Source organism: Epinephelus lanceolatus, chromosome 5 (genome assembly GCF_041903045.1).
Source record: "Epinephelus lanceolatus isolate andai-2023 chromosome 5, ASM4190304v1, whole genome shotgun sequence".
NCBI classification, from domain to species: Eukaryota; Metazoa; Chordata; class Actinopteri; order Perciformes; family Serranidae; genus Epinephelus; species Epinephelus lanceolatus.
The window spans coordinates 17,723,539-17,737,865 of record NC_135738.1 but is presented as its reverse complement, the minus strand read 5'-3'; the positions used below and the strand labels follow the sequence as shown (position 1 = coordinate 17,737,865).

General features: G+C 42.5%; 1 protein-coding gene across 2 annotated transcripts in view; it reads left to right on the top strand.

Annotated features, from left to right (window-relative positions):
* LOC117262507 (zinc finger protein AEBP2-like) overlaps positions 1–13,847 on the top strand; it is a 35,002-nt gene extending 21,155 nt beyond the window's left edge. For both annotated transcript variants that reach the window (XR_004502120.2, XM_033635510.2), the window contains exons 7-9: positions 9,437–9,550; positions 10,712–10,741; positions 12,285–13,847. Coding sequence is in view for 1 of the 2 variants with exons in the window: in XM_033635510.2 (XP_033491401.1) it covers positions 9,437–9,550; positions 10,712–10,741; positions 12,285–12,291 (151 nt within the window). In the remaining variant the exon portion in view is untranslated. The remainder of the gene's footprint in view (positions 1–9,436; positions 9,551–10,711; positions 10,742–12,284) is intronic.
* Positions 13,848–14,327: the final 480 nt, after the last annotated feature.

The following is a 14,327-nucleotide window of genomic DNA, read 5'->3' as shown; positions in this document are numbered from 1 at the left end:
TATTTTAATCACCAGGTATTGTGATCCAGAAATTTATAATATACGGCTGCGGTGTTGGTTTATTCATCATCATCACTTTATTAGCCAGACACAGGGTCCAAATCATGACATACACACGCGAGACACATGTAGCTCGTAACAACACATAACAGGATAAACAAGGATAAGTAGGGTAAAAGAAGAAGAAGAAAAAAAAAACATCAATGGGGACTATCCCCTAGGAGACACTTGTACCAATGCTTACACAGGGGTGACTGATACCTAACATCACTACATCTGGGATTCACCAGCGCACTAACAATATAATTCTGGGACTTATCTAGACGGGAAATAAACTTATACATTAAAATCCTTAGCAGTGCCTTCAGGGTCTTGACCCCTGCATTACAGAACAGGTGGCAAGCGCTGGATGACCTGGGTCTCTTGAAAACAATCATTGTATGCAACCTGTAGTCTCTGCATACTTGCCTTTTTATACACTGTCCATAAAGGAGCAGTATACAGAGGGGTACAGTATGTTTTGAAAAGTCTTATTTTAACATCATATGTGCACATGTGAAATTTCCAACATGTTTGCTTGGCCATATAATACTCAGCACTGTCTGTATATATCATCATCATCATGCATGTTGTCAGTAATGTAGTGTCCCAAATATTTAGTCTTCTTTGAGACATTCAATACTTAACCAGACAGATAGAAGTTCGGGAAACACAGATCTTTGTCCCCTTTTGGTCTACATATCAAGACAACACTCTTTCTAGCATTGTACTGAACATGATATTCTACCCCATATTCAGAACAAGTATTCAATAAATGCTGAAAGCCAGCAGTGCTTGGTGAGAGAATGGCCAAGTCATCAGCATACATAAAATGATTTACCAAGGTATTACCAGTCATACAGCCTGTTTTACACCCACTCAGTTGCTTGGATAGTTCATCCATGTACAGGTTGAAAAGGGCAGGATTGATCCACTTGGACAGGGGAAGCCAGAAGGGAACATGACAGCGGTCAACCTGTATTTATTTGGGTATCATGTACGCTGACATTCAAGCGAGGTTGCAAAACAATTATTAGACATGTCTGTAACACAAATGTTTTTTAATCAAGAAATAAATATACACAAATTTGTCAAAATTGCAATCCAAACACATTAAAATGCGATTAAAATGTGATCTTAGATTTGCTATCCCTCAAACAGGTGCGCTGCCTTGACGTGTTGCAGAGAACCAATATGTGCTGGTCTCGTCTTGTAGCATATGCAGGTAGTTGGGGGCAGGAATGTCCAATGAGCGAATAAAGTTAGCAAGCCCTAGCAGTGTGCTTATCTGCAGTTTGCTCATAGTGATACAGATATGGCTGTATCACTTTATAGGCCTACCCATTTAAAACTATTTAAATATAGTCATGGAAATGTGGTAAAACATTATGCAAAAGTTTTTAAAATTCATTAATTAACATGTGTGGGAATCCTCACACAGCCTCATGCACACCATATCAACATGTGGAGAAATCAAAGGCTTTACAGCCATGCTGTCACTGTTAAGAGGAGGGATTTAGCATTAACTGCTCTGAGACAGGGATGGTTGGTAGTGAGTGTCAATTTGGCCAAGTTAATATTTAGTCTTTGTCTCAGTGTAATGTCCTCGTATCTGACAGGCAATCTGGTGGTCATTTAGTCCTCCATCAAGTGTCATGACCCTCAACACAGAGGTCAACACCAAGTGTGTGTACGTGTGTGTTTCTCAGTCACTGAGTCAATGATTAGCCGTGTGAATGTGGGAAGTCATGTTTATTAATGTTGGAGCGAACCATTCACATTCTGACTGACACTCATTAACTCCATTTGGATTAATGAGTAACTGATTAACATGAACCATTCTGAACATGAAGCACCAGCAGCTTGCTGAGGAGGAGAAGAGGGGGTGGGGGGGCTGGGAGAGAAAGAGAGAACCATAATTGCTGTCTAATCTGTGATGGATAGGTGAATGGATTCCCCTGCATGCTGTTGAACACTTCAGAATAACAAACGGAAGAATACACGGTCGGTGACAGTGAACGCCTCGAGCCAGTGAATGCATGCTGCCACATCATTTTGGTACAAACTACACGGTGCTTATCATGCTCGACATGGGTTTATCTCTGAAAACGTTTGTTAGCTAGTTTGGAATTGCACACAAAATGTCACAAGCTGGTAGGGCTGTCATGAATAGCAGTTGTGCACACTTGGATATATGGCGCAATTTCCAAAATAATAAAATGTTCATGGTAGTTTGCTAACAAAACAGGACAATTTCCAACACATAACTCTTTCAACAAATTCCCCCAACCTAAACATTCAAGAGTAAAAACTAATGAGCTCATAAGTGAATGAAATGTACAAAAAATCCTGAGAACTCTGTTGCATCAAATTGGCACTGCTAATTCAGCATGCAGAATTATGGCAGAGATCAAGGACCTTTAAATACACTAATGGTTCGTAAGCAACATCCTCTCAGGGTGTGAAAATGTTTTCCCTTCTTTGTGCGTATGTTTGATCATGGAGGAACAGCAGTGCATGGATGGCTGAAAGCATTTTGAACAAGCTGCCAGTGAATATGGGTGAGTCAGTCGTAGGCATATACAGTACAGGCCAAAAGTTTGGACACACCTTCTCATTCAATGCGTTTTCTTTATTTTCATGACTATTTACATTGTAGATTCTCACTGAAGGCATCAAAACTATGAATGAACACATGTGGAGTTATGTACTTAACAAAAAAAGGTGAAATAACTGAAAACATGTTTTATATTCTAGTTTCTTCAAAATAGCCACCCTTTGCTCTGATTACTGCTTTGCACACTCTTGGCATTCTCTCCATGAGCTTCAAGAGGTAGTCACCTGAAATGGTTTCCACTTCACAGGTGTGCCTTATCAGGGTTAATTAGTGGAATTTCTTGCTTTATCAATGGGGTTGGGACCATCAGTTGTGTTGTGCAGAAGTCAGGTTAATACACAGCCGACAGCCCTATTGGACAACTGTTAAAATTCATATTATGGCAAGAACCAATCAGCTAACTAAAGAAAAACGAGTGGCCATCATTACTTTAAGAAATGAAGGCCAGTCAGTCCGGAAAATTGCAAAAACTTTAAATGTGTCCCCAAGTGGAGTCGCAAAAACCATCAAGCGCTACAACGAAACTGGCACACATGAGGACCGACCCAGGAAAGGAAGACCAAGAGTCACCTCTGCTTCTGAGGATAAGTTCATCCGAGTCACCAGCCTCAGAAATCGCAAGTTAACAGCAGCTCAGATCAGAGACCAGATGAATGCCACACAGAGTTCTAGCAGCAGACCCATCTCTAGAACAACTGTTAAGAGGAGACTGCGCCAATCAGGCCTTCATGGTCAAATAGCTGCTAGGAAACCACTGCTAAGGAGAGGCAACAAGCAGAAGAGATTTGTTTGGGCCAAGAAACACAAGGAATGGACATTAGACCAGTGGAAATCTCAAATTTGAGATCTTTGGTTCCAACCGCCGTGTCTTTGTGAGACGCAGAAAAGGTGAACGGATGGATTCCACATGCCTGGTTCCCACTGTGAAGCATGGAAGAGGAGGTGTGATGGTGTGGGGGTGTTTTGCTGGTGACACTGTTGGGGATTTATTCAAAATTGAAGGCACACTGAACCAGCATGGCTACCACAGCATCCTGCAGCGACATGCCATCCCATCCGGTTTGCGTTTAGTTGGACGATCATTTATTTTTCAACAGGACAATGACCCCAAACACACCTCCAGGCTGTGTAAGGGCTATTTGACCAAGAAGGAGAGTGATGGAGTGCTGCGGCAGATGACCTGGCCTCCACAGTCACCGGACCTGAACCCAATTGAGATGGTTTTGGGTGAGCTGGACCGCAGAGTGAAGGCAAAGGGGCCAACCAGTGCTAAACACCTCTGGGAACTCCTTCAAGACTGTTGGAAAACCATTTCAGGTGACTACCTCTTGAAGCTCATGGAGAGAATGCCAAGAGTGTGCAAAGCAGTAATCAGAGCAAAGGGTGGCTATTTTGAAGAAACTAGAATATAAAACATGTTTTCAGTTATTTCACCTTTTTTTGTTAAGTACATAACTCCACATGTGTTCATTCATAGTTTTGATGCCTTCAGTGAGAATCTACAATGTAAATAGTCATGAAAATAAAGAAAACACATTGAATGAGAAGGTGTGTCCAAACTTTTGGCCTGTACTGTATATGGCCAATTTGTCCCTGCTTAATTGCATTCCTGCTGTGATATTGCAACAGCAGGGAGTGTCCGTTTGTTCTGCACCATAAACATTTACATATCTGCTCTATAGACGAAAGAATAAAAGAAACAAAACTGCACGGAAATGCTTCACTGCAGTTTATAAACGTGTTGTAAAACAATAGAGGAACCGCAACTTTGATCTAATAGTAATAAAACGATCTTCCTCAGGGTTAAGCGGTCACACACAGGCAAATCAGTCATATAAATAGTAAATAATATCCAGCTCTCATCTTGATTTACCCGACACAACCCTGGGTGTGACCCTAAGGAAGACCAGCGTGAGGTTGATGGGTCTTTTGGAGTTTTTTTTTTTTTTTTAATCTTTTCACATTTTAACAGGGCCATACACCTTCATGTTTTTGCAGTTCTTTTGCCTGCAGACATGAAATTTTGAGAGGGAAAATTGTGCTTGAGAGAAACGAGTCACAGAGTGGCACTGAACTTAAAACTGCTGCAGGCAGGAGAGAATATCAGGCAGGGAAAAAACACCAAGTCTGAACAGCAGTAACTACGACTGACACTTTTTACCCCTTTAAAACTTCAGTGCATGTACATGAATACCTGAGCAAGTGGATGCATGCATCTAAAGATACTTTTGCTACATCCATCTGAGGCATTCGATTGCAATCACATTCATGAACAATGGTCCGCGCTGACGGTGCTAAAATTTTGCAGTCCCACTCTTTTTGCCAGACAAGGTTTTTCTTTGGGCTGCAGTGACCTTTGCAGTCCCCAAACCAGCTCTCTGACGCCGGATTTCCACTGGATGCGTGTCCGTTGCAGAACGGCAGCGCTGGTTATCCACTGCATGCTCCGCCGGAAGACATCTTGGTGCACTGCCATGATTAATATCTCCTCGTCCATGGTGTTCACGGGGTGAAATGACGTCTGAAAACCTCTGACCTGTTGACTTCAGGCCTGCCTCTGCCCATTATGTAGTTTTTAAGGTGTAGTGCAGGGAAATATGATCCGCCGTGAACACTATGTACTTTATTTTGAAAATTAACCGGATGTTTTATTGTGTTTCTGTGCACGACTTCCTGCCCCGCACGATCTGCTCTGTGCTGAATTGCTGCGTCGTGCTCCGGCGTCCGGCAAAAATAGAAGTCCTGCGTATCTGTTGCGGAGGGCTCCGGAGTGCCGGAGCTGAGACGGAGCCGGAACGCAGCACAGCCGCAGCTGGTAAAAACACACACATTGACTAGAATGGAATCCTATCGGCTCCGCTGCCGTGCCGGAGCGCAGACGCAACCAACACGCATCTGGTGGAAATTGGCCTTGAGTCCGCTCTCTTCTGCTTTGCAGAATGATGCAGTTTATAAGGACAGTGAACTCCTGCAGTCACTCCTGCCGAGTTCCATATAAAGCCATTTAATATGTTAGCGATTTTATACACACTTTGCTGCTTTGTGATAAACTTATTGCTCCTGTCACCACTGGGAGCTTCAAGGCCCGGAGCTAGCCATCAATCCAGGCTGGAAGACCGGGCTTCACTCTGGCAGGCACCCCCAGTAGCTCTCCCCACTGAGGCCTCACTCACAATATACATTTCTAGCTCATAAAGAAGTGAGCCAAATAACAGTCTCCTCTGGAAAATAGAATAAATCCATTTGTTTTTATTTGGTTTGGTGTGACTGAATGGAGTCTTTGGGTGGAGATGTCTTTGAAAATCTGTGTGTGTGTGTGTGTGTGTGTGTGTGTGTGTGTGTATTTTAAGGGAGGGATATGAACACTTGGGTGTATATATGTGTATGCGTGACACGTGTGTGACATGTTGACCCCTCCAGTATGGCCCTCCTATGCCTACCATTCATCAGAATGTAATAACTCATCAGTACCACAGCACACTCGCTCCGACATGTTTACGGTGACTCTGGAGTGGAACGGGAATGTGAGCGTGCACACGCGCACGCACACAAACACACACACGGGTGTTTACTGCATATTTAACACTCAGCAGGTTCTCGTCTGTCATTTGAGGTTTGCGTAGCTCAAGGACACTAACTCAAGACTAACCAAAACTTTGAAGCTGCTTCGAAGGGGACTGTTTCTCATCTTGTCCCTGCCTTTTCTCAACTTCCTCTTTAGTCTCTACCCACCATTAACGGGGATAGAGACACTATTGCCATGCGCTACAGAATAAAAAAATAGACAATTTAACCAAGTGTCAGGTAGGGCTAGGTGGTATGACCTAAAATTTATATCACGGTATAAATCGAATCCCTTCACGGTAACGGTATATATCGCGGTATAAATTTAAGTGTAAACGTTAAAATAGAAGTGTTTCTGAATGGGTTTTGTAGTCCCTTAGCAAAGCTAAATTGATAAAAAAAAACAACAACAACAAAAGCAAAGATATAATGTATTTTTTAGAGCATTTATTGTGCAGAATGCAGATCTCAAAACTCAAAATTAAAACCCAGTACTCTATGGTGCAAAATGTCCCCTGGGATCTATATCAAAAGGTAATTTCCTTCTTTTAGCAAAATCCTAAATGACTGAGTTGTGTTTTTTCCACCTGGACCTTTATGCTCTGCCATTTCTCCTCTAATCATCACGCTGTAACCTGTGACAGGCTGCTATGATACCACAACTATCACACATTCACATATGGAGTTTTTTGTGGAGCCCCTAGCGTCACATAGGTTTACATTATCAAAGGTTTATGACAAACTCTCTTGCTGAAAACCAACTCCCATGTGCGCACGGCGAGAGAGGAGAGACGCTGTGCTGCTGCCAGAGGAGACACTGAATGAGTTCACTCTGAGTGGTAAGTCGCTAAAAGAGTCTGAGAAGTCCGGGGCTGTTCATAAGACATTAACTCACTCACTCACAAGTTCTCCAGCAACACATGGTGCACGTGCTACGCTAAATCACGGACGTGAACCAGCTCCTCTTGCTCCGCTGTCTCTGTGCTCGCAGCCATTTTCACACTGAGGCAGGTGCGATGACGTCATCGACGACAGGACGGTAGAGCGCAAATCTGTACCGTGGGCCAAATTTATAGCATTTCTAGCGTCTACCGCATATACCGTGCAGCCCTAGTGTCAGGGCTACATTGTAGAGATTACTTTTAAAAAAAACTTTTCAGTGCATTTAACAAAATTAATCTATATATAAGCATTATTAAATAAATTCCATGTATCCATACTTAGGGGTAAAAACTCCCATCAGCTATACAATGATCACATATCATTGCTGCCATATGCCTCACATCTATGCATGATTACTTTCAAATGGGCAAATTTCTTTATTTTAGATTTTGTTTTATTTGTATGATGGAAACCTGCTCCGAAAACATTTTGCTCTTTTACTTGTGTTTTTTGTTTTTCTTTTACAAGTATGTTAAGTGTAAAATTCAGTTTGACTCGATGTGCTTAATTTTGTCAGTTGACAGTTTATTGAAAATAATAAACTATGCAAAATTTTCCTAAAACAATGCATAGACTCGTACAGAAAATCCCTCTCACTCACCACCTATGACCCCCTAGTGTGTGGTGTATTTCGCTGCCTGTATTTTCTTGTTTTCTTCTTATATTCCTCTCAAACATTTGTGGGTGTGTACTCGCGCAGCGCTCAGGTGAGGTTGGGGCTTTATAAAAAGGAAGCAACCAGGTGCCAGACAGTAAGCGGCATGCATCCAAGAGGCATAGGGCCGAGCTGAAAAACACAAATACAGTGAGGCGTAATGCCAAACCAAAGTGAATCAGTGGTTGGTTTTTACTTTCACTGTTGCTGGTGAGCATGTTTACCAACAGTAACCAGTAAACCTGCATAATATACCTTTAAGCAAAGGGGTGCGTTGGGCTTTTGACGTCGTGACATGAATGGAGAGGTGTACTTGTCTGCGGGCACTTTGTGTAATGCTTGCATGTGTGCACAAAAGATCTGTAAAGGGCACAGACAGATGGACAGAATTCCCTGCCTGTCATAGTGATGACTATCTAGTAAAGCTAAGGTCATATAGAGGTTATATACAAATTATTCTCTGTTTTACAGTGATAGGATTTGTTTAATGTAGCACCTCAGGTGGGACTGATTTTAAGTACACTGCTGTGGCTTTCTAAACTTTATAGTATTTACTAAATTATCCCGTGTGGCTAACCCCACCCTGTAGCCACTAAAATATGCTATAAAAGGATTTGCAACCACTCTTAAAGTGAGTTGTTGTACATTAACATGAGCCATTTCTTTTTTCCCCCTCCCTCTCCACTTTCCTCTTTCCCTCTGTCCTGCCCTCCTTTGTTCTCCACCTCTTACCTGCACCTAGTTGCGCTGAATGCAATGCATGTGAAATGCTACCTGCACAACACTGAATGGGCTGACTAGGCATGTGAATGAGTGATTTGGCTGGGTGGCTGCCTGCATGCCTAACTGCCGCCTGCAGTGTGTGTGTGTGTGTGTATGTGTGTGTGCGCACCAGTGTGTCTGCATCTCTGGGGGCTCCTGTGATGACGCACATAGTGACGGGGGGAATGCTAGGGGTGGAGACGGAGGGGGCGCTGGAGGAGGGAGGGGAGGCTCAGTCGACTTGCTAAGCTCTTTGTTTCTTCTGCACCTCGACTTGCCACGCCAGTGCTCACACACTCCCTTCTTTCATTGGGGGATCACACTGCTGTGGGTACAGTAAGGTGCAGCTGAGCAGTACGGCACAACATGTGCACATGTGTATGTGTGTGTGCAGCTGTCTCTGGAGACATCATCTCCTATGCTGGAGCTTAAAAAGGTTGAAAAATGAGGCTGTTTTGATTTTTAGGTGCACATTTTGCACATATTTTAAATGCACAAAAATGCTCTCTCACAAGTGAACAAAAGGTAATCAAGAAGATATAGTGTTGAAGTTGCTCAATAATTAATAACATGGGAGGACAGTATGCTTTGTCCTCTGTTTGTTTGTGTACACCCATGTGTATGTGTCAGTCCCAGTGCTTTGGTCAAGGCCATGTTACGTATGGAAATGTACTCAGTGTTCTGGGGAAGGTGTTAACATGTGTGCTGAACTCAAAGAGGCTCTTTGTCCATCCCTCTCACCCTGCTCCATTCAACCTACTCCCACTTCACCCTCCCCCCTTTTCTCTCCCCCTTTCTTGTTAGAGTTTAAACCCTGACCACATGTCATCTCTCTGCGTGTGTGTGTTGTCTTGCAGACTACCTGACGTGTGGGTGAATGAAACGGAGCGATCTCAGCTGAAGACTAAAGTGGTGCACCTATCCCAGTTACCGCAGGACACTGCCATGCTGCTAGACCCAAACATCTATAGGTGAGTGTGTGTGTGATGATGCCAGTGACATCTTTGTGTACACACAAAAACACACTGCTGCTGATGCATTTTGTCTCAGCCAAACACATGTTGCCCATGTGTAAAGATTATCTAATCCTCAGTGGGATTCATTGTGTATAAGTGCCACAAGAAAGTGTTTGAAAGCATTTCCTCTGCCCTCCACACCTGTGTGTGTGTGTGAATGTGGATGTGTGTGGGGCTCTGTGTTTGTCTGTGTGCAGCATCCTTAACTCTTTGTTCCACCAGGTGGCACCAACTCCTGACTACAACAATTAGGTTAAAAAAGACAAGTGCAGAGGAAAAAGTACTTTTTGGTGTGTGTGTGTGTGTGTGTGTGTGTGTGTGTGTGTGTGTGTGTGTGTGTGTGATCAGAGAAACCTAATCAAGGAGGTCACTGACACATGATGATTTATTTGAGGAAGTGCGGTCTAAGTAATACTTAATAATAGAAATTATCACAGTTACAGATTTTAAACCAGGAAAAATAAACTTTGTTTCCATGAAAATGTAACTCCACAGCTTATATTTTCTCTTTCAAGTGCACCACGTTCCAGTGAACATTAACTGTGATATTATTTGGATTTTGTGCAGCTCTGCAAGACTGAGTTCACTCATCACTGAAATGAAAAAACAAGGCTAGCTTTATGATACCCCATAAAAGGCTGAAAATGAATCCTGAAAGAGGAACAATGTGCCTAAAATAACAGAGTGGTCATCTTACCGGAGATATATGGCTCGCGAGTGTGCTGATCAGCACACAGGCTGGCTGATTTTAATTAGACCTGAAGGCTCAGTAACTGCAGAGGCTGCTGCTGGACTCTGGTTTCATAGTTGAATATAACCGTCAGCACTCAGCCAGTTTATGTCAAGGTTGTCCTAATGCATGAAATCCCCAAACAAATGAGGTGGTTGGTGCCTGTGGCTGTAAATATAGTAGGGTGTTTGAACCCCTCTGCATGTGAATGGGATGGCAGGATGAGACTGACGTAGCGGCAGTCGAGGATTATATTATTTCAACAGTGTTTCCATGTCGAGGCTCTCGCACTTTGTCACAAGTCCTACTGGACTGAAATCAGCTCACACACATGATCACGTTGTGTTTTTGCACAGTGGCCTCACAGACTTTCTCTGTCTTTTCAGAGCACTTCCTCAAAAGCGGCTGAAGCGCAGGTAAGCTGAAACAGTTACACATGCAACACATGCATATTTATGTTGGATAGAGATAAGAAATATATTTAAACGCACTTAAACGTCCAGTGTGTAAGATTTCGAGGCCTCGATTGGCAGAAACGGTATGTAATAAGTATATTTTCATTAGTTATTAATCACCTAAAAATAAGAATCATTGTGTTTTTATTACCTTGGAAGAGCTGTTTATATCTACATAGGGAGTGGGTCCTCTTCCACGGAGTCCGCCATGTTGTTTCTACAGTAGTCCAGAACAGACAAACCAAACACTGGCTCTAGATATGGCCTTTCGTGTTTTCATGTCGGCCACCATAGTTCTTCTACAAGCTTGGCACCCAGGAGAAGTGTCAGATACCACTAAATCCTACACACTGGACCTTTAAAGATATATTTAGATACCAATTCTACACACACACACAATACCACAGTGTGTGTTTGGCTGAAACTTAGTCTGGTTGTACCTCACAGCCAACAATTAGAATTGTGTTGATCAGTTACAAGTGCACAAGTTATTTGACCTGATTGTTGATGCTGACTAAACTAAAAACTGGACAAACAGAACCTCACATATTGCTGTAGACAGGTCCTACTGCACAGTGTTGCAACCACATATACACACTGTGAGTATATAAGAATGTAAGTGTAATGCAGCTATTATATTTGAACTATAGAAGTCAACTTTTTTTTTTTTTTTCAAGAACACAAATGATGATTAAAAACTTCTGGAATATATTAAATCAAGGGATTTTGCCTCTTGGTTATTTTTCTTTCAATTATTTCCCTCAAAGTCAGTTTTGAGTTTAACTGTATGTTTAATAAGCGCAGCACTGGCATATTTTGTAGCAGTAATGTTGTAGTCACGAATGCACAGAGAGGGTAGGCTGATGCATAAAAGATAGCCGCGTGACGCATTAATGTCACAACATCAGTATCTTTCATCAACATCCGTGCGCAGCTTTAGAAGTTCACAGTGATGTTGGTCTGTGTATGCAGACAACACAGAGCTCATTCTGCCTTATTCTTGCTTGTTAGCTCCCCCATGTCTATACTGTACATTTAAAATTTCCATATTCTTTGTGCTATAATGGAGATCAAACAATGCTGATGCCTCCATGGTATGGTAATGTTCGTGCATCTGCAGTATTACCCGTGGCTCTGGCTCTCCTGTGGTGAAACATCATCGTGGCTGATTACTTATCGCCCACAGTTTCACAGTTCCTGTGTACCGTGAAGCCAGTTAATTGGGAAGCAGGCCATTTTGGAGCCACGACCCTTGGCATTCCCTAGTCTCACTCAAACATGAGGTCACATTTGGCCGTTGTTCATTATTCCATTAATTGACCTCAGTAGTTCAGTGTAGCAAAAAGCTGTAAAATACACAGTGTAATGTGTCTGTGAAGGAAGTCAGCTTAATGTCTGAACATCCAGGATAAAGCCTATTTCCCATACTGTAATCTCTCTCATGGCACACTGAGAACAACTCATTTTCTCTCTGTCTGTCTTTCTCTCCTGTCTTTGTGCTCAGCCTGTAAGGAGTCATCTGTGGACTTGATACTTGTGGGGAAATGCTTGTTCATGGGAGGTTTATCTATATGGGATGGGACGCTCTTCATCTGTCTCTCCCGAACGAGGGGAGTGAAGTGGCGATAAAGGGAAGTGAAACTTGGCAATGCTGCAGTTTTTTCTCCCTCATACTTTTGTATATCTGAACAACTGTTGTAGCCAAGTGCGGCAGAGAATGGGACTAACAGTTTTTAAAAAGTTAAATGTTTTTATAACAAGCACCAAACTGAAAATATTAATACCCAATGGTGTAAAAAAAGACTGTTTTGTGTAACCTTGTCAGAAAATACAGCATATTTTATAACTGTTTTTGTGTAAAAATATTTATGCAGATTTGTAACTTATTTTTATACCATGAAAATGCTGTTGTACTGTGGACTTTTGTGAAGGTTTTAATAGAACCGTATTTACTGTGATAATCTATGGTAACTGTCACTTGTAGGAATATTTGGAAATTTCTAGTTGTAAGTACATTGAACATGACAGAAGTCTTAACAGATTATCTTATTTAAACTTACTGAATGCAGTACTTTTATTCATGTGTATGACAATGAAGTTTGAGGTTGCTCCAGTCATGTTAGACATGACTTAATCTTACCCAGTTTGTGGAGAGTACAGTATAGAAATGACTTTTCAGGACACACAAGTGTAAAGGCCCAGACACACCAAACCAACATCGAAGAACTAGCGGCGACGAAGGCCGACTGTTGTATCACCTCATGTCACCTGTGTATCGGCCAAAAAGTTGCACTTGAACACACTGCAAAGACTGTGGCTGACAGCCAACTCGGACGTATGCTCTGCACCTGCAAGAGAGGAAATAATTCTCCATTCCAGCAGACGATGGTCGTCTGTATTTGTCGTTCAAAAGAGGAAACCGGAAGACTGACAGGAGGATTCAAGATGCTAGTTAGCACATTAACAACACAACTTAATGTTAAAAGAACAAATTGTATTTAGCGTGTGCTAGCAAACAATAGCACAAACAATCACGGACTGTTTCTGCTTGATGGCGAAAAAAAATAATCTTAACTAATATAACAAGTTAGTTTCAACCTCACGGCCTCCTGACTGTAGCCATTTGCTTGCATTCCTCACTTCCGTTTCTCCTCTTGTGCACTGAGCTGAACTCCTAATCAGAGGGATTTCTCTCACCGATGGACTGTGCCGGTTCTGCAGCCGATTCAACAAGCTGAATTGGCTGAAAAAGAGCCAGCAAAGGCCTGCTTGTGCCAACGGTGCAGGACACACTGCAAAAACTAGGGCGACAGATGCTCACCGATGGCCCAACCGATGGCTGACCGTCGGCCTGGTGTGTCAGGACCGTAAATCACAACTTACCCGCACCACCTCCTCCTCCTCCTCCTCCTCAAGTAACGTGAACTGTGTATATCATTATCGTAAATTTACATTACTGCTATTTAAGCACTTAAAAGTTATTGTTAAAAAAGATGTGTTTTCTACTGTATGTTGTCCCTGTTTGAAATGGAATACTCTGTTTGTAATAAAATGAGGGGAAACGGCAGATGTTGATGAACGCAACTTGCTTGTAAGGATGAGAATGCAAGGTGTTTGACTGGCAGAAAGGAGCAGTTCATCCATCGTGGTATGAATATGAGTTCCTTATGTGTGCGTTGGAGGGATTGGCTGGATTGTTTGGCGTCCATTAGCAGAACAGCTTTGGGAGCATGCTGTGGAGGAGCTAATGACTGGGCCAGCAGGGCAGAACCCCTGCTGGCCTCAGCTGTTAGTGAACATGCCTGCAGAGAAAACAGAGTTCAGAGAGAGGTCCTCTACAATATGGCTGTCCTGCTCTTCAATAGCTCATGCACTTATACACTTACACATACAAAATTCATGGGGAGTTAGGACTCCAGCATGTGATATAATGAGGCCTTCAGGTGTTGTTCCGTTCTTTTGTTTGGGAAAGCACTGAAAGTTTTCTGGCACCCTGTTGTTTTTGTGTGCTTTGTTTTACGTCTTTCTTGTATCTGCAATGGTCTGT